General features: G+C 40.8%; 1 protein-coding gene across 49 annotated transcripts in view; it reads left to right on the forward strand.

Annotated features, from left to right (window-relative positions):
• Positions 1-9,169: 9,169 nt before the first annotated feature.
• MAP4K4 (mitogen-activated protein kinase kinase kinase kinase 4) overlaps positions 9,170-20,353 on the forward strand; it is a 180,420-nt gene continuing 169,236 nt past the window's right edge. For 39 of the 49 annotated variants that reach the window (XM_054701915.1, XM_054701925.1, XM_054701926.1 and 36 more), the window contains exons 1-2: positions 9,395-9,575; positions 9,929-9,994. In XM_054701915.1, coding sequence (XP_054557890.1) covers positions 9,519-9,575; positions 9,929-9,994 — 123 coding nt within the window. In that variant the 5' untranslated portion in view covers positions 9,395-9,518. Of the gene's footprint in view, positions 9,576-9,928; positions 9,995-20,353 lie in introns of all 49 variants that reach the window. The other 10 variants (XM_037527994.2, XM_054701927.1, XM_037528013.2 and 7 more) reach the window with 1 other exon arrangement.

Raw genomic sequence — 20,353 nt, forward strand, 5'->3', positions numbered from 1 at the left:
TACCCTCCCAACTCCCCCAGCCTCACACCCCCATTCTCATTTCTTCTGCTCTTCCTCTGTCCCCCTCCCCTCTTGGATGCCTCAGATCTATGGTCAGTTTTCAAAGATGGACAACTCTATTCTATAGTTGTTCCATTGTCATTATTTCAGTCAGTTGTTTGGACTCTGTGGTATTAAAAATGTTTTGATTATCCCCTCTATGCTCTCTCTCCATATGCTATGTGATAAATGGGATGTAGGTTATTTAGTAAAAACAGACCATTAAATTGACCCTAATAGACTGGCTACACTTAAATAGACAGGAACGGGGACACAGCTCTTCCTCAGATCTGGGTAAGAGATTTAGTGTGAGAGTAAAGCATTTGATCATCACAAAGTAGCACTTAGTGAATGGTTGTTCCCCTGACACAAGGCTGGGTGATCTAACTACTGTGACAGTGTAGACTCTGGCAGAACTGAATCCAGGGTTCAGATTTCTTGGTTCCCAAAACTGCATCATTTCTACTTTTCTACTCAAGTTATCAAAAAAGGCCCAAAGTACTGCTCAGTTTTGAACTCAACATAAATATGTCTACTAGATAAGTGTGATCACAGAAATTTTGACTCTAAGTATACTTGAGTTTGTGATTTACAAAATTTGCTTAGCAGAAATCTTGTCTTAATTAACTATTACTCATATTTCTAACTTACAAAACATATAAAAGCAGAACTTGTGTGGTAGAAAGAAGAGAACTCAGCAAATCTGTTACCAATTTCCCAGACCTCCCTTGGAAATCCAGGGAGCCCCTGAACTATTTCCAGGGAACCCTAGGCATCCGAGAAACAAGCAAATTTATTAGCAAATCAATTAAAACACATAATCTAGTTCTTCATCCATTCTGCTTATAGAATAGCCACACAGAAAGGGACTTTCTTAAGGTCTGATGTGTATAAAGAATAGTTGGGAAAAATAATTTCTCATTTTTTCCTGGGTGTGATTCATTTACAGTAAGAAATAATATATATAGGTCTCTGCCTCCAATTCCTGACACAAGGCTACTAAAACTTTGTGATTTCCTAAGTCATAAGAATGCTTGAAGCATTTTTTGTTCTAATATTTGATTTTTGACCCAGGTTTCTAACTCAAGGCTCCTAAAACTCTACTCAGTTCCTGGGTGATTGGAGAGTCTTTTGTTCTAGTGAGGCACTTCTGGGTGGGCTCCTTGAGGAAGGCTTGTCAGCAGAAAGATCAAGTCATGCTTAGACTCTTTGAATTTCTACCACCCTCAATCCCCATCCCTATTTTATTTTTTTTAACTTTATTTTATATATTTTTTGCATCATTTTTCATTTTTGCACAATATATGCATTTTCATTTTGGTTATATCCCCCATAAAATTCCCACCTCCCTTATTTTGACCCTAATCATTCCTCCCCTCCCCCTTCTCCCTGTAGTGTGTCTCTGGTTTGTAATTGCTTGTTGATTTTGATTTTTACTTTATTATAATTAGTCATTTTCCTGGTCTCTTATTTAGGTCTTCTAAATTCCTGCTATGAGTGAGACTAATCTGGTATTTTTCTTTTTCTTTCTGGCTTATTTTGCTGAGCATGATGCCTTCCAGCTCCATCCATGTTGCTGTAAATGGCATGAGTTTATCTTTTTTGATTGCTGTGTAATATTCCATTATGTATATGTACCAATGGATCTTCTTGATCCAGTCATCTATTTTTGGGCATTTGGGTTGTTTCCAAAGCTTAGCTATTGTAAACAGTGCTGCTATAAACATAGGGGTGCAGGTGCCCTTTTGAATTAATGTTTCTGTGTCCTTTGGGTAAATACCTAGGAGTGGAATTGCTGGATCATATGGAAGCTCCATCTTTAGCAGGTTGAGGAATCTCCACACAGCTCTCCATAGTGGCTGGACCATTTTGCACTCCCACCAGCAGTGCAGGAGAGTTCCTTTTTCTCCACGTCCTTGCCAACATTTGTTGTAGCTAGTTTTTTTTATTATGTACCATTTTCACTGGTGTACGATGGTATCTCATTGTAGTTTTGATTTGCATTTCCCTGATTACAAGTGATGCTGAACATTTTTTCCCCATCCCTATTTTCTTGAGGAGAAAGGCTGAAAATGCAGTTAACAACTGATCATGACTATGTGATAAAGCCTCCATAAAATCCCAATAGTATGGGGTCTGAAGAAATTCCAGAGCAGCGGGCAAGACAGGAGAAGTCTGCTGCGCCGTGTGGGTAGTTCCTGGCTGGCGGGGGGATCGAATTTATGAACACATCTACATGGGAAAGGTGATCTACTCAACTCCATGGGGACAGAAGTTCCTGTACTCTGGACCCTCTCAAACCTTTCCCTATATATCTCTCCATCTGATTGTTCATCTATAGCCATCATCATATCCTTTAACAAATTGGTAAATATAAGTAGATGATTCCTTAAGTCCTGTAAATTGTTCTAGCAAAGTAATTGAACCCTAAGGGGGTCATTGAAACCACCCATCAATAGCTGGTTGGTCAGAAGCACAAGGGATAGCTTGGGCTTGGCATGAAGTGTGTGTGTGTAGGGGAGTCATGAAGGACTGACCACATCCTTGTAGAATTTGTTGATGTTTGGGTAGATAGTATCAGAATTGCCTTAAATTTTAAGACAGCCAGGTCATATAGGGAATTGCTCAGTGCAGGGGAAAACCTCCACATGTTCAGTGACCTGAGATGTCAGAAATGTTTTATGTAAAGAGTTGAGGAGACTCAAAAAAAAAAAACCCCAAAAACACACACAAACATTAGGAAGAATTAATTGATCTCCCTCTTTGTGGAAAGAAAAAAACAGATTTTTCCATTTAAGCTAGGCTATTGGTTCTCTCCTGAGTGATTACCTTGTTGCTAGTTCCTGGAACTTTCAAAATGAATGCTGCCATCATTTTTTTAAAAAGATTTATTTATGCATACAAGAACTGGGGTAGAGGCCAGAAGTGTGGGGGGTGAGAGGATTCACCAGAGACAGAGTGGGGAGCAGAACAGGCAGACGACTGAAACACACTGCTGAGAGGAGCAGCAGGCGAGACAGGAGAGGTCTGCTGCACCAATTGGGTTGCTCCCTGGCTGGCCGGGGATCGAACTTGTGCTGCAGTGACAGGTGATAGCTTCATAGTGCTGTGCTTAACCCCTTGCGGCACCAGGGAGGCCCAATGGTAGAGACTTTAATAATGTTCCAAATAAAATTTATTGTCTAACTCTTTGCTTCCCCCAATACTGTGCCACTCAACTCCCAACCAATCGCAAGGAGTTGTCTATAGCCAAGAATTAGGACAAGTCAAGTCAGTCATGGCTGGCATTTTGACCTGGTCCTGACTACATATTTGGAAACTTGTTGTCCACTGAACATAGAGCGTAGATATGGACAAGAAGATTAAGAGGATAATGATGTTTATTCAAAAGGACAGAAAAGGTCTCAAATTTTATAATTCATAAATAGTTATAGTACATAGTTTATTGTTGGTATGTCAGCACTTAATCTTTTATTACAGGGAATATTTTAGAAGATTTTGAGAGTGGAGTCACTATAATTAACTGAGAACTGAAAATCAATAGGACTGGCCTGCTTGCAGTATCACTAATGGAGACTTGTGGTTCATTCATTTTTAAAGGGTAAACTTGATTATAATTGAATCCTCTTCAATGGGAGTTCTGATGCATATTGGCCAGGATCTGATGCATCATATTCAAACTCATGATTGCATTTCAGTTGTGACATATTAAGTGGCTGAGCATAAGAGAGGCCCACTGGTTTGATCACTTTCTGAGACGTAGAAGCACAGGCTGAATCCACAAGTATGTGATAAAAAAGAAATACACGTCTGATATTTCTTTTCTTTTTTTTTTAGTATTCTTATGATTTTTAAAAAATAAAACAAGCCTTCATTGATCACTTTATGCCACAATCTCTTACATGCTGACTTAATTTGAATCTTGTAGTTTTGTTTTTTTTAAGTCTGATATTTCTTTAACTAACAGGCTTATGTTTGCCTTTCCTTGCTAGAAACCCTATTTCCCCTCATCCAACCACCTATTAAACCCAGACATACCTAACAATTAATACCCCTGTCTACCTTCCCCCTGGTTTCTAAAGTTAGGGCTTTTTCTGATCTCATTTTCAAGGACCCTTGAAGATTTTCCAGGTAAGGGACTTTGCACAGGTGAATTCGATTTAAGCAATCCTGGTATATTAAATATAGAAATACAAGAAGGATAAGTTAAAGGACAATAACTCCATATATATTGAAATATCTTATATATTTCAAATAGGCCTTCTATAAATGTAAGCTCCCCTGCATTTACAATACTACTGTGTTTTTAAAACACATGTTAAAAAATCATTTTCAGGGTATATGTGAAATAAGGTTTATCTATACTTATTTTCTAGTTAGCTAGGCATAGCAAGTCCACCTGCCACAGTGACAACCTGCTCATCAACACATACTTGGTGGGCTCACCTTTATTGCATGTTTCCCTTTCTCTTCTTTCTTTGTGCCTTCTGGGTCAACTCCCAAATACACTAACTGCACCCAAATCCTTGTTACAGGGTTTGCTTTTAGGGCATCCAAGCTAAGGTAATTCTTCATCATAAAGCAATAACATCCATAGCACTGCCCCCAATTCCTGACAGCTAGGGTAGGATACCTGTTTTGCCTCTAGTCTTGCTTCTCCTTTTGTTGCTCTTTGACCTGCTTCTGGATCCCAACCCTATACTCCAATAGTTGCTTCCTTTCAATTCAAATGATACATTAGTTGAAGATTCTGACTCTACCGATGCTCAAAATGACCTTTAAAGGGATGAACTTTGCTGCCACTAACTTCCATTGTTTCATGTCAACTCTCTAAGTTGTTCATACTTTGGCTAAGATGTATGAGCAGTTATAGGACTCAGGTCAGGGTTATATAAGGCTACTTAATACCCTAAGGGAAACCTTTTGATTTTTTCCATCCAATCCCCTAATCTCACATTTGAAAACTGACAGGCACAGAGGGTAAGTATTTGCTTAACACCATGTGTGTGAACTCAGATCTCTGATACCTAAATCTATGCTTTTACCTCTTCTGAACACATCCCACAATTATTTTCTTTGTTAGACTTCATTCCATTTGCTTACCACTACTTCCACCACTTATCTCTAGTTGACCTATGACCTTGAACCCTTAACTTATGTTCATGCAGTGCAGTTTCACAGCTCTGCTGCTTTCCTTGTTCTGCCTTACCTTTGTTTTTCTGAGTTTGAAAAGAGGGTTCTACCAATATTTTTGCAATAAAGAAAAAATTAGGAAATACATAATGTGCCTGGGTTTGTCAATATGGACCTCTTGCATAATTAAGCTCCTCCTAGAATTTCTGTGACAGGGGATGAGGTAATTGCCAATCTAGTCCATTGTACCCTAAGTTGTATATTTTCATCTCAAGGTTTCCTGAGCTCATAAGCATCTCACCGGCCATCTGAGCTCTTAAAGCCAAGCCTAGGCTCTCTCTCCTTTGACTTGACTGGTTCTCTGGGTTCTATTTTTAACTCACATGTCGCTTTTTCCTCAGTTTTATCTCCTGGTCTGACCTAACCTGTCTAGCGTTGTCTCTTAGCTTTCTCTGAATTAAGAACTCTGGTCCTATGTGACCAGTCTTATTCTTTCAACTTTTTATTTTTTTTGTCCAAGCAAGCTATTTTTTCCTCTAGCCTAAGATGCCAAATTGGCCTTATTTTCCAACCTATTGTCTTGAATATTGTCTTTTTGGGTGGGTTTATTTTGGGTTCTCAAATAGACCCTTGAGGACAAGGACCATGACTTTTAGTCTTCCTCCTGGCATCATGTATTGCCTAACACTTGCTATGGCCTGAATGTTTGATACTTCCCCTCCCCACATTACTATGTTGAAACCATAATCCCTAGTATTTGGAGATGGAGCATCTAAGGAAATAACTGCAGTTAAATTTAGAAGGTCATAAGGTCCCTGATCAAATAGGTGTCCTTATAAGACACACCAGAATTTGCGCTCTGCTTATTAGCATAAGGCAAGCCCACCTGATTACATAGTGAGATAGTGGGTCTGCAAGAAGAGTTCTCACCAGAAACCAAATCAACTAACTAGAACCTTGATCTTGAATTTCTACCTTCTAAAACTGTGAGAAAATATTTCCCCCACCCCACATTGTCTATGGTATGCTGCTTGGCAAATGAATACATGACTGTTTATTGAGAACATGCCCTCTATCTTCAGGACTAGAACAGAGTTGCAAGGTGGGCAAGTATATGCTGCTTTTGCTGAAAAGTTAACTAATTTCGTATAGATTCCCAGACCAAACTTTCTTCTGCCACACCCATTTAGCAACTTGCATCCTCTCCTCTGTTTATGATAGTTCTGACCATGTGTGAAGGCTCTGAACCACAAGCAATGTTTTCCACTTTGTCTATACTGTTTTTGGCATCCTATCAGATGCCAGGTCTTCAAAGAGTCTACTGACTCTATACTTCTATCGCTCCTCTTTCCAGTCCTCATTAAGCTCCCCTGGGCTCTGATGGCTACTTAACTATTCTTCTTACCCCCAGTTTTCATCCAAAATCCAGAGAGGAAATGGAGACTCAGGAGACTCAGGTCCATCTGTATACATAAGTCACAAAACTTTATTTTACCTTTTTTTTTAAGATTTACTTTTTTTAACTTTTTTTTTAAGATTTTACTTTTTTTTAAGATTTTTTAATCTTAAGATTTAAGATTTTTTATTTATTTATGCATACAAGAACTGCGGGGGTGGGGAGGGGTGAGAGGATTCACCAGAGACAGAGTGGGGAGCAGAACAGGCAGATCTACTGAAATGACACTGCTGAGGGGAGCAGCAGGCGAGACAGGAGATGTCTGTTGTGCCATGTGGGTCAGCTCCCTGGCCAGGTTGGGCACTTATGCCCAACGAACTCATACTGCAGAGGCTGGCAACAGCTTGAGACTTTAATCCCTGTGCTACAAGGGAGGCCCGTCACTTCTTTAAACGTTGGTTTTTCTGAACAAGTACGATGGGAAAAGGAAGACAACTTACAATTTGGGGTTAATGTGCAGAATAAAGAGAGAATACATGTAAAGGATTTAGTACATTGCCTGGACCCAATTGGTGCTATCTATAATAACAAACACTAATAAACCATTATTAATAATAACATAGTCTGAAGGTGCAGCTCTGAGTAAATCATTTAATTTTTACTTATAGAAAATACCATTGCTGTTAATAGATTTAAAAAACTAAGTTACTAAATCCATAGGAACACTTTGGTTCCTGATCAATAGATTCCTTGAATACATTTTAACCTTACAGTGGATTCTCAAAGTAAGACAAGGAGGTAAGACATTTTCTCATAGTCAAAAATCTTGGAACCCAAACTACTGGGAGGCAGGAACCCCTGCTCCGTTTCAGGCTATACTTTTAAGTAACATAGGCACATTCCTCATCTTTCAGCAAAGAGCTTCCTTGGCTTACAATGGGGTTACAGCCCAAGAAATCCATGGTAACTTGAAAATACTGTAAATTGAAAACACACTTAATACACCTAGTCTACCAAATGACATAGCTTAGCCTATCCTAAATTAGTTGGGCAAAATCATCTACCACAGACTATCTCAGGCACAGATGGATGTTTTGTAGATGAGACCGGATCAGAAAACATAAAACAGTATTTTGAAAATGTTGCAACACCTTGTAAGTTGTAGGCCATCAGTGGTTTATCCTTCTCATCTCACAGGTGAACTGGAATGCTGTCACTGCCCACCATCATCAGGATTTATCATGCTGAATATCACTAGCCCAGGAAAAGATAAAAATTCAAAACACTGTTTTTACTGAATGTGTATTGCTCTTGCACCATTATAAATTGAAAAACAGCAAGTGGAACGATCATTAAACTGGGAAAAGAATTGGTAATGATGGTGGTGATATTTGTTAAGTCATCACAAAGGGCCTTGGATAAAGTTCTAAAAAAGTGTGATTCCTGTATCAGCAAAGTTAGCATCATTTGAGAGCTTGTTGAAATGCAGATTCTCAGGCCTACCCTGACCTGCTAAACCAGAAACTTTGAGGTGGGGTTGCAGTCAGTGTTTTTATAATTCTTCCTGATTTCAATGTACTCATATTTGAGAACCTGCTGTGAGGCAGTGACACTGAGCCACTGAAAGTTTCTGGGACAGTGGAGCGATATAATAAAAATGATTGCTCTGCACAGACAACATATCCTTGCTTAATAGGATGAAGACACCTAACTACTGCCTAGCTTCCAAAGTTGTTAGAAGAAGCCTGTTGCCTTTTAGTGATCTCTAAGCACAAAACCTGGGCTAGTACTTGTGGCCCCAAAGACACCTACGGAATGAGGTAAGGAATTCAGCCCAAGGCAACCAGAGGAGCTGCTCTGGATTCTGTTTCCACCTAAAGTCTTGGGACCAGGCAGCCAAGGGATGCTGCTCAGTGAACTACAACTACAACCAGGTCTCACATTTAGCATGGGAAAGAGGAGAAACGAAAACAAGAGAAAGGGAAAGAAAATCAAGCCGGGGTACGGAGATGAGGGTCGTCAGGGCACAGAATCTGATGGCGAGGGTTGGAGATCCCAGGGCTTGAGACGGGGAGGACCCTCCTTTGCTCGGGTACACCGCCTTGTCGTTCCAGCAGAGTTTGGGCGCGGCCCAGCGGCAGGGCGGGACACGCCTCTCCCCGAGACGGGTCCGTCCTCCCCTCTGCCTCTGGGTCCAGGTCAATTTCCTTTCCTTTAGGATTAGCGCGAGGTAGGGGCGTTTCTGGGGAAACCCCACAGTTGCATCCCTCCTCCAGCCCCTTCCGGGGGCGCCGCGCGGGGCCGTGCGCCCCGAGTCGGCCGCTGCGCGCCGTCCGGCCTTTGTCCGGGCCCCACCCCTGATGAATATTCACGCCGCACGGGCGGCTCGCCCCGCGCCTCCCCGGCCGGGTTTCGGGCGTGAGCGCGTTTCCGCTCGTTTTTCCTGCAGGAGAAGGAAAGGGGGAGCTGTTTTCTCTCTCCTCAGAATATATTTTTGGTGTCCCGTTTCTCCTCCCTCCCGCCGCCCCCTCCCCTCCCCGCCTCCCTCCCCGCCCCCGCCCCCGCCTCCCGGGTTATCTTTGTCTCGCTGCCTCGCGCTCCCTCGCTCAACTCTCGGCGACGCCGCGGCCCCACGCTCGGGGCCCGTCCTCCAGGCGCGCGGCGCGGGGCGCGGGCGCCGGGGCCTGAGGCGGCGGGCGACGCCCGGGGGCCTGACGGCTGCCCCGCGCCATGGTGTGAGCGCCGTCGCCGCCGCCCCGCGCACGCTCCGTCCGCTCTCCGCGCGCGGCCCCGGGCGGGCCGACAGCCGCGAGCCGCCCGCCGTCCCCGGCCTCGCGAGGCGGAGTCCGGGCCGCCCGGCTCCCTGGCGAGGAGGCGCCGTCGGCGGCCTGGCCTGTGACAGAAGGAGAAGTAGCCTTATTCGTTATTTCTCCGGTGGCCAAAAGGGAAAATGGCGAACGACTCCCCTGCAAAAAGTCTGGTGGACATCGATCTCTCCTCCCTGCGGGTGAGTGGCCACGGCCGGCCCGCCGCGGGCGCGAGGGGAGCGGCGGCCGCGCCCTGGCCCGGAGGACGCCCGTGCGCCGCCGCCGGCGGCCCCGCGGGCGCGGCGGCCCCTTTGTCTGCCTGTGTCGGCATGTGTGGGGGCGCGGGGCGCGACCCTCCGCCTGCGCCCCGGCCCGGGGCCGCCGCCCCCCGCGCGCCCCGCGGCCTCGGCGCCCGGCACCGGTGGCGCGGCCCTCCGGGACTGCACTGGGCGAAACCCACCTCTTTTGTAACCGCCCTTTCTTTCCTGCTGCCCCGCTTTATTCATTGTTGTGCTGCTTTTAAATTCTAACCCCTCCCCTCCTTCTCCTCTAGGATCCTGCTGGGATTTTTGAGCTGGTGGAAGTGGTTGGAAATGGCACCTATGGACAAGTCTACAAGGTCGGTGTGGGGAGCCTTCTTTGTTTCCTTGACGTGTTGAAACTTCTGCTTGGGGGACGGGGAAAAGGGTGATAAACACGCTGTTGACTGGAGGCCATGCCACTTGGCCAAAGTTGGAAAGGGGGTTTTCAAACGCCTTGCAGTCCCTGTTTTTAAACAGAATTTATATTCAGACTGGCCTTCAAAGACCTCATTTCCTGGCTTTGAGATAAGGAAATAAGCTATACTCTTAGGCATGCACTTTTCTTCAATAAGATGGGAAAGCGTTTTTCAAAAGACAAGCTTAATTTTTTTTTTGTTTTCTCAAATCTGGCCGCCTGAGTTTGTGCATTAATTAAAATTCAGTATAGACGGGCCTTGCCTATGATTATCCTAAACCACTGCCTTGGCCTTCTGGAAAATCGTCATAGTGTTACCGTGTTTGAATGCTGGCCAAGTGCTCAAGGTGCGAGTTTGGGTTACCTGGAACAACTTTCTAACTCCTGTCTGTCATACATTCTACTGATAGATACATATTTTGGGGAAGCAGGGAGGGGTGTGTGTGTTTGGGCAACAGGAGCAGGGAGAATTACAGTGTGAGGATTATAAAATCTGAATTCCAGGAATAACCTGTTTGACAGGTGTGTAATTGAAACAGAAATGAGGGAGAGCTAAGAGTAAAGAGGATGCCCAGATTTCACACCCACCCTAGGTCTTTCTCTTTCTTAACACCCACCCTCCAACTGTAAATGAAGCTAACAAATCCGGAGACTGTGAGTCCGCCCTGAGTAGCTGACACCTGATGTGACTAAGTGCTGTTCATTTTATCCACTGCACGTTCTGGAGATTCTCAAAGCTGTAGGTAATGGAGGCACAGGCCTTGAGAATTTGAAACAGAATATTAAATTCTCTCTGTCTTGATTTGTTTCTTATTACTAAACATTTTCTAAAAGTTGTCAGCACTGGTGGTGTTTATAACTGTTAAGAGTGGGTACAAGGTTGGCTTAGAAAAAATATCTTATAAAGCAGAGCTTTGTATTTCACCATGAAAAATTGTCATTGTTTCATTAAAAATGTGTGTGTGGGGGAAGCTTACTGTAGACTTTTTCTTAGACCAAATGAAGTGTGGATTCTATTGTCTCTCTTTTGCTTTATGAATAGGGTTTATCTATCACTTAAATCCCTCTCCCCAGGTCCAACTTCCCCGTGGCCTGTGGTCAGAACCTGAGTCTGTATTCTTAGGTGATCTCAAGTGAATTAGCATGTGTTTTGTTGGTTAACTGTTGGGGCAGGGGCCAGATTTTTGAATTTGAAAGGGAGTCCTGTTAACTCAGCTTGCTGGGCTCTACTGAATTCGGAAGGCTTTGGAAAATTTTGGAAAAAATTGTGTTGCAACTCAGTGAGTGTCCTGGTAACTGGCTTAAAAACATTCTCCTTAGACCCAGTGTTTGTTTAAGCACCAGTTGGTTTTTTCTAACCCAGTTTTTCTGGCCAAATCCTAAGTAGTGAGTGTACTCTTCCAAGTGAGTTAGCCAAAGCTTGTTTTTGACCTGGTTACACAGTAGTTGGATTGTTTGTGTCTTTTTTGGTCAGCATGGATGTGAGGAGCAGGGAAGTAAACTGGAAGGCAATGTTTTTAAACTGAGAAAAAAATAAAGAAAGCAACCTGGATGTATATTAATTGATTATAACAAGTGGGGACTCTTTATGGTGTCAGTTTGGGCAGGTTCATTGTTAAGTTTTTTCCTCCTCCATTCCCTCTTTGCTTCCATCTCCTCTTTTCTCCCAAAGTTTTGAAGTAGAGTTGCTGAGGACTACATTTGGGACGTATTTGGGATAGTGGCAGTGATACAGCATTACTACAAAGTTTGTACAGTAGAGGAGAAATGCTCTACTTTTGAATTAAGAAATCTGTGCAAGGGTGCATACAATCCTGAACAAAATAGTGCCTGAGATTTTGCTCACAAGCAGTTCTGTCTTGTTATCATGGAAGTTTTCAGACATACTCTCTCACTGGGCATGTTGAGTTTCAAACACACAGGAGAGTGTGGATCACCTGGCTTAATAGTTACGAGCATGTAACTAATTTTGGATCATTTATAGTAGTCTTCCCCTGTATTACCTTAATGCGTAGCCTAGAGAACATTTCACCCACAAATACTTAAGCATATATCTTTTTTTTTTGGTGGTTGTTTCTTAGATAATCACACTACCCTCACCATACCTGACGGTAAAGTCTTTAATATCAGATATTCAGTGCTAACATTTTCCTGGTTGTCTCATTACTTGTTTTCTCACTATTACAAGGACTTCTGTAATATTTCTTTAATAATAATCTCAGAAATGGTGGAAATAGTTAACTTCTTTATTTCCTTCTCTCTTTAATATATGATTTCCAAAACCATTTACATTATACACAAAAGTTTATTTTGGATTTTATTGACATGATTTACATACGGTGGCTTGGGGTAAAGATTAATACTCTAGCATTTATTTATTGCTGCTAGACATTCTTTAATGTGAATAACATCAGAGTTTGAAGAATATTTGTGACAGATATGTTATTTATAAAGAAGTTTAAAAAAAAACCACAAGTAAACCACCTATAAGGTGAACAACCTGAGTTTCTAACATATTTTTTAACTATTGTTAAATTCATAGCTATTGTTATAGTTTAAAATTACTGTATTTTCTTTTCTAGAAGTTTTCATTTTGTATTGATAGTTTTGCTTATTTTGAGAATGAATAAATCAGTTGAGAAGAGGGAGTTTTGATAGGTTCTATGAGAATAGCTTTTTGGGGGGATAGTTTATAATTTTCTCTATTTCTGATAAAAATTAGAACTGGATAGTTGAACAGTATATAATTTTATCTAAAAAAAGGAATTGAAGCATAGGGCATATAGCCTTTTTAACTTTTTTAACTTTTTTTTTTTTTTTAACTTTTTATAGAGGCATGTTTTTATTTATTTATTTATTTGTTCGTTTGTTTCGTTTATACATGCACTGGGTACAGTCAGAAGCGCGGGAGGGTGAGAGAATTCACCAGAGCCAGAGCAGGGAGCAGAGCAGGCAGAAGGACCGAAGTACACTGCTGAGGGGAGCAGCGGGCGGCAGGAGAGGTCTGCGCACCATGTGGGACCCTCCTCTGGTGGCCGGGGAGCAGCCGGGAATCGAACCGGCGCTGCAGAGGCTGCGGGCAGCTTTGCAACCCAGCGCTCAACCGCTGCGCCACCGGGGAGGCCCTAGCCTTTTTAGAGAAAGTTATTTTTTGCCTTAGATTTTTGAGGGAGTCATATAGAAGAATATTTACATATTAACACTTAAGGGAAAAAATTGTTAACAATTTTGTTCACAAGGCTTTATTAGGGAATCATTTATAAAACAAGTGCCAATGTATACTATATACGGTATATGTATAGTATATATACTACAGCATGACTTTGTGTATGTTGAGTAAATGTGGTACCTGTTGTTTTTATCAAAGGGAACAATGATTGTGTGAAATATTAAAACCAGAAATAAATTGGTTTATTTACATGTTATATTGGATTTTATTATTTTTAATAGTTATTTGACTACTTTTATTTTTTCTTAAAGTAACTATTTGTATTTGTATTTTGTGAGTATATAATGGTTGGTGTTTCCAAATGCCTTGTCTAGGAGAAGGGAAATCCTGTCACTGGAAAGGCACTGTTTAGGGGTCAGCAGGAGTAATTAGGGAGTTTAGAATCCTATATGTGTAGTGTCAGGAGTCAGCTTACTCACAGGAGGGACAACAGTCTTTATGGAAAACTGAGCACCTAGATCCGGTCTGATCCTGACCTTGAATGAAAGGAGGCTGTAGACCTTGGAGGTTGAGGATGAGTGTACTCTAGCCTTAAAGACCTGCATGATAGGGAGAACAAACACTGAGAACTTGCCACCTGGTAGGCGCTGTGCTAATGCTGTACCCCTTACTTTTTGAAGAAAGATGGGGAGAGAGGGGTGAGAGAGAGAGAGAGAGAGAGAGAGAGACAGAAAGGCTGAGGGTGACTTGGTAATGGCAGGCAGTATAGGGGATAGTGGAAATCTTGAGGAGAGGTTATTTGGGCATGAGTTGAGGAGGGACGCCATTCTTTGAGCATTTAGGAGCCATTGAAAGTTTTGTTGGGACTGAAGAAGAGTTATGATGGTTGGCAGTGGTCCAGAAGAGAGGAGGCGAAGGCTGATGCTGTGAAGAGGAAGAGTGTTGAGGTGAATTCTTGGGCAGGTCTCCTTGCTAAGTTTAACCTGCAATTCACTCATTCTCTGCAGTCTTTGGTGTGGCCCTTTTAATGGGTATAAATGTTTGCCTACTGGATTAGGAGGAGCTTTGCTATTTGTGAAAGTGTTAAAATTACTTTCAATTGCTCAGCTGTGAAGTGCCATATAAATTGTTTGGCTTTTAAAAATCATTAGTCTAACATTATGGGAGGAAGCTCTTAAACTTTTGTGAGGGGTTTTCTCTCAATGTTTTTTAATTTAAGTGTAGCATCCCTTGTCTTAACTGGAGGTGAAGATGTCCAGGGGGGCAAAATGAATTTTGTGGAATTAGATGTTTTCATTAGGAAGAGGGTTGACCTGCTGCTGAGGGGCATGTACAGACTTGTTTTAAAATAGAGTTCCTTCTTGCTGGAAGGATTCTGGACTTAAAGTGGGAGGAAGCCAGCCTTGTTGAACTTGTATTAATGTGTAGCTCTCTTAAAAAATATCAGCCCCAAACTTCCAAAAGCTGTTTCGCAATTACACTAACTCAGGAATATTAAAAACCTTAAAGAAAATCTAACCACCAGATGAAACTGATGATGATGGGTTTTTAATTCCTTATTGCTTAAAACTTTGTAATATATGTTTAGTTGCATAACTGCAAACTTGTATTTTGCCTTTTTTCTTAATGAATTTTGGATATATGTTTATTTCTACATATGGACACAATCCAAAAATATTGTCTGGGGGTACTTTATAGTACAGTGCGGGTGTCTAGATTTTTGTGGACTTATCTTAAAGAGCAAAGATGTTTTTGGAAATAATGCATCCCTAAACAAGTGTGCTGAGTAAAGGAATAATCCTCTCAGGAGTTTAATTTATAGGGAACTAAAAATATTGTAAACTAAGTACATTTTCACTTAGAGATTTCATACATAGTCTTTTACTTCATGTTTTCTTTATTAGTAAGTATGTGCCCAACTGGTGGTCAACAGCTGCTTGAACCAAGAGATTGTTTCCCTTTAGAGCATCAGGTGTTTTCTGTCTCTCAGTTTTTTTAAGTTTCTGAGACCAGTGCTGCTTATCATGAGTATTGGGGCTTTCATTTCTCTATGTTCATATCATTTTAAAAAATTGGTAGGCAGTAGCAAAATATTCAAATAATTGCACAAGTGTACTGCTTTCAGACACAGTTGCTGAAGCAGAATTATTGACCAGAAGGCAGGACAACTATGTAGTAATCTGGGAGGCATACTCTTCTTTAGTAAAGTGTACAAAAGCACAGACTCCCTTTCAGTCACATTAACTGTATTTTGAGTCAGGGACTTAATCCACAGTCAGTTCTCAAAGTCAAATACTACTTATTTAGAGCTTGTGATCATTTTTAGGTTTGAAACAAGTTTAGATTGCCTCCTTAAAAATAGTGTTTTAAAACTTTGTTTCTCTCAAAAGAAGATAGATATGTACTGGATTGCCAGTAGTCTATAAAGTACTTGCAGGTAATTACTTTGAATGTTTACTACAGATTTTTCACTAATTCAGGTTGGTTTCTTAAAATAGTCTGAATTACCAGTGTTAAAATACAAAGGTAAATTTAATATTTAGTTTGGGGATAATCGCTAAGAGTATAGTGATTCCCCAGTACTTATTTAGCATTTAGAAGATTTGGTTATTTTGAAATTAGAATTATTTTGCTCCAGTAACATGATAACACAGGAATCAGGATAGATTTTTTGGCTGTAAGTGAGGGTTGTGTAGAAGGCTACAGAAAAGGCCAGGGTGAGGTTTTATTGCCAGCGACATGCATGGCAGCCGTTCATTCTTAGCTATTATGTTATATGACTGTCCATCAGCCAGAATATGATACTCTTGTTATGAGGCTGCTTCAGTAATAAAAGTTCACTGGTATTGTTCACAAGAGAAGTGGTATGTTGGGAGGCATTTTTATCTCTAAGAACTTCAAAAGGAAGCACAGAATGGTTAAGTTGTAGGACTTAACCAAGCTTTAAAAACTGGGATCTTAAAAAGCTCTGACATCCTGGTGGTGTTATGAGGTACTTAGGACTAAGTTGGGGAGACATAATGCAAAACAACTAACCATACAGTGGTGGTTTCATACCGTTTCTGGTACTCACTATGTTGTTACCATTTACAGTACTTAACCTGTGCTGTTGTTACCCAAGCCATGTTTGGTGTGCAGACACTGGTGAAGAAAGTGCGCAATATGTTTACCCTGAAGTAACTCAGGAAAGACAGGGTAGATGGACACAAAATGCCAAATATGTAAAATCAACTGTAAATCCTGTGTTGTCTGACTTCCCAGGACCTCTACCTAGCATATTCACGTTCAGACACAGTGCCTGTGCCTGGCACCTGCTCAGACTTCAGTGTGCTTTTTTCAACCTCAGCAGTGTACAGAATCCAGTAAGAAATATTGTACAGAGAAATGACTGGAAAAGTGAAATGAGAAAGTAGAAATGTAAAGAATCAGCCTAATTTTTTTTTTATTATTATAACTGAAAGACATAATGTTATTTTTCATATTGCTATAAAAGTTTTTATGCAGTTATTCTCAATTTCTGAAATCACATTATTGTGGGCCCTGGTCAGCAGACCACCCTCCAGGAACACTGAATTAGCAGGATCGAGTCTCTGCAGGGCTCTAGTGTGAGCTCTAGGCTGATTTGTTGCATATGCAAGCTGGGAAATTGGGGGCTATTGGCCATGTCCAGTGCTTATTCTCCTACCCTTGAGAAGTAAGGGCTAGAGCACATGCAGCTTTTAAGCATAATTATACTTTGTGCTTAATTGCCAAATGCCTTTGATCCCTGGGGCATTGTAACTATCTCAGATATGGCCACTGACAAGTGATCCTATTAAACTTAAATAATTAAAAGAAAAACCACTTTTATGTTATGACTTAAAAAACTTAATTTTCACTAGATGATAAATAGGGCCTTCAAGACTAAATAGTGAGTGAACATAACAGTATGAGTGAACATAGTTTACAATCAGGTGACAGTAAAATTGTCATATCAAAAATCAAAATTTGGAGCTATCTTATTCTCAAAAGACATCTATTTTCAGTACTTTTATTTGCTACATCTCATTTATTGCCATATTTCTAAATTACATGCTTATGTGCTATTTCTTGATTTATTAGTTTTACGCATTTGTTGAACTACTGGTATAGTTCTGTTGTAGCTGAAGGGTTAGCTCTTACACATCTTCCCTTAGCACTGTATCATCATTTTGGGTTCAAATCATAAATGCTTATATTGTCATGACTATAAATACCATTATCTTTGAGCCAAGCTGTCTGACATGATTACATTTCCTTTATTAAGCACTTCCCCCCCTTGCTTAGCATTACTTTTTCATTTACTTTTTTTTAGGTATTTGTCATTACTTTCCTCTCAAATGTTCTAAAAGATATAGTAAATGCCTAGCAAAGTTAAGCCAATAATTCCCCCAAACACTCAATGCATCAGATAATTTCTTGTTTCAGATAACCTATTGATTCTTCTTTTTTCTCTCTGGAGGTATCTTGGAGCTGGCCAGATATGGTTGCCCCTTACGTTTGGTGCTCTCTTGTTTGCATGTGACCAAACCTCTTTTGGGATTTTCTTTTTATTCTTGGTGTTCTTAGATTTTATGTGTCATTTGTTGTCATTCACTGTTCTAAGTACTTGGTTAATTCTTTGTATTTGGCGATGCCATTTATTCTGGGAATTTCTTTGCCCTCCCCTACAACTTTATTTTTTCTTTCTTGAAATCTTATTGGTCACTTCTTCGATTGATTTTTTTTTTTTAATCTATTGCTCTACTGTTGTATTTTTTTTCCTCTACTAGTATGAGATATTTTTTACTTTACATTTCAATATTTTATTAAATTTCTAAATATATTTGTTATGAGAGCGGCCCTCTTTCACACTCTTTTCCATTCTCTTTTTAACAGCACCGATTCTTGCATGGATAGAGCTCTTACCTTTCTGAGGATACCGAGTATAAAGCTTTTGTTTGATTGATTTTTTTTGCACCTATGTATTTTTCATGCCTCCAGGTTTCTTTTTTTCCCAGTTCATTTTGATCTTTGTGCTTATTCCTTAAATGCCTAGAGTTGGTGATTCCTTGTGTGCTGGAAATGAATTGGAATCTCAGTGTATGTGGGCAAGAGGTGGTTGACTAATGGTACTTCTGTGTAGAGAGGATCAGCCATCAATGGGGAACCCTACTTCTCTATAACAATGGACTTTTCTTTGGGTCAGTTTTTCTAAGAAGAATGCCCAAATGGCTTTTCCTGCCTAGGGATAGCGATACATCTAGTAGTAGTAGTTTGGGGGTCCAGTAGTCTACTGTTTTAATTTGCTCTTAATCTTTGCCTCATGTTCTCTCTTCTGGAGTATCTCTCCTTCATCTGCCTTAGGGGCTAAACCTCTGGTTTCTTAGGGGTTTGGGGTGAAATGGTGTAGTCACCAGACTACATGGGATAGAGAGAGGGGAAATTGGGGCATTGAACCACAGAAATATCTGTTCTGCTGATTTTAGCCTTATACGTTACCTAGTATCAGTTGCCTCTATATAATGATCCTCTCAGAGTTCTTTGGGGCAAATTGTCTCACTTTTGGTGCCCTTATTAGGTACTTTTGTTGTAACATTTCCCTCTTTATTAAAAATTACCACTCACTTTGCCTCCTTTCTTCATCTGTCAAAACCTGGTAGAAATGATCTCTGTTGCCATATTTCCTCTTTATCTCTTTTTGTTTACTTTGTGATCATATTTATAGGAATTAACCCCCATGACTCATGTGCACTAGAATAGAAGTTAGCTGGAAGTTAATTTTTTAAAAAAAAATATTTATTTATTTATGCATACAAGAACTGGGGTACAAGCCAGAGATGCAGGGGGTGAGAGGGTTCACCAGAGATGGAGTGGGAAACAGAACAGGCAGACTGACTGAAACATACTGGTGAGGGGAGTAGCAGGCGAGATAGGAAAGGTCTGCTGTGCCATGTGGGTAGCTCCCTGGCCAGCTGGGGATCAACTCTTGCTGTAGAGGCTGCGGATTGCTTCATAGTGCGGTGCTTAACCCCTTGCACCACCAGGGAGGCCCAGCTCTGATTTTAAATTTATGGTTTTGCTGACATATTTGCTGCTTTTCATCTGAAAACAACAACAACAATAACAACAGCAGCATCCACAAAAATGAAAACTGGAGTAAAGCAGTACCTTAGTTCATGACCTCTGTGCTGCTACTTAATTTAGGATGTGAGAGGATAAGGGAGAAGGAAAGGCAGACAAGATGCAGATGTTCCAGAGTACAAGGCTTGCCGCTGCTCTGAGCAAGTTTTCAAGAGACAGAATTTTGTTCATGAGGTTTTTAAAAACAGCTTTATTGAGGTATATTTTATACATCACGAAATTTACCCATTTTGAGCTTATTTTTCAATGATGTTTAGTAAATTTACTGAGTGGTATAAACCTTACCACAAATGAGCGTTAGAACATGTCCTCACCCCAGCAAGATCCCCCCTTTTGTAGTTTGTAGTTAAATCCTGATTTCAGCCCAAAGCTCCTGTCTAATCTATTTTGTCTTATCTGTAATTTGCCCCCTTTTTTAAAAACATTTTATATAAATGAAATGATGCAGTGTGTGGTGTCTGGTATCTGGTTTTTTTTTTGTTTTTTTTTGGTTTGTTTTTCTTCTATGTAGCATTGTGGCAATTTGTCCCTTTTTATTGCTGAATAGTTGTCCAGAGAAATTTTATCTGTTCATCAGTTGATGGGCATTGTAATTTTCTAGTTTTTGGCTTTTGTGAATAATACATTCAGTAGGTGTTTTGGCCTGACTTTCTAGACTTGTGCAGAAGAGCTGCATGATCAAACTGTATTTTCAACACTTCATAGAAGGGAGAAAAGAGTGGGACTTTATCTGCCTGGGTCTTTTTCCCATTTTTATCAGCGTACTCAAACACCTAATTCTGATTACACTGTGTCCCTGTCTCTGCTTCCTTGAAGCCTTTACCTTGCCCACTCTTCTTCTTAGTCATCACAGCGAGTTTGTCATTTAAAAAATTTGAATACAGTTTCTTAAATACAGCTTAATACAGTTGTGAAGATAAACTGTTCACTATCATTGAGGTCATTGGTATC

This window comes from Talpa occidentalis, unplaced genomic scaffold (assembly GCF_014898055.3).
Source record: "Talpa occidentalis isolate TD23 unplaced genomic scaffold, MPIMG_talOcc4v2.1 talOcc4.5, whole genome shotgun sequence".
NCBI lineage: Eukaryota > Metazoa > Chordata > Mammalia > Eulipotyphla > Talpidae > Talpa > Talpa occidentalis.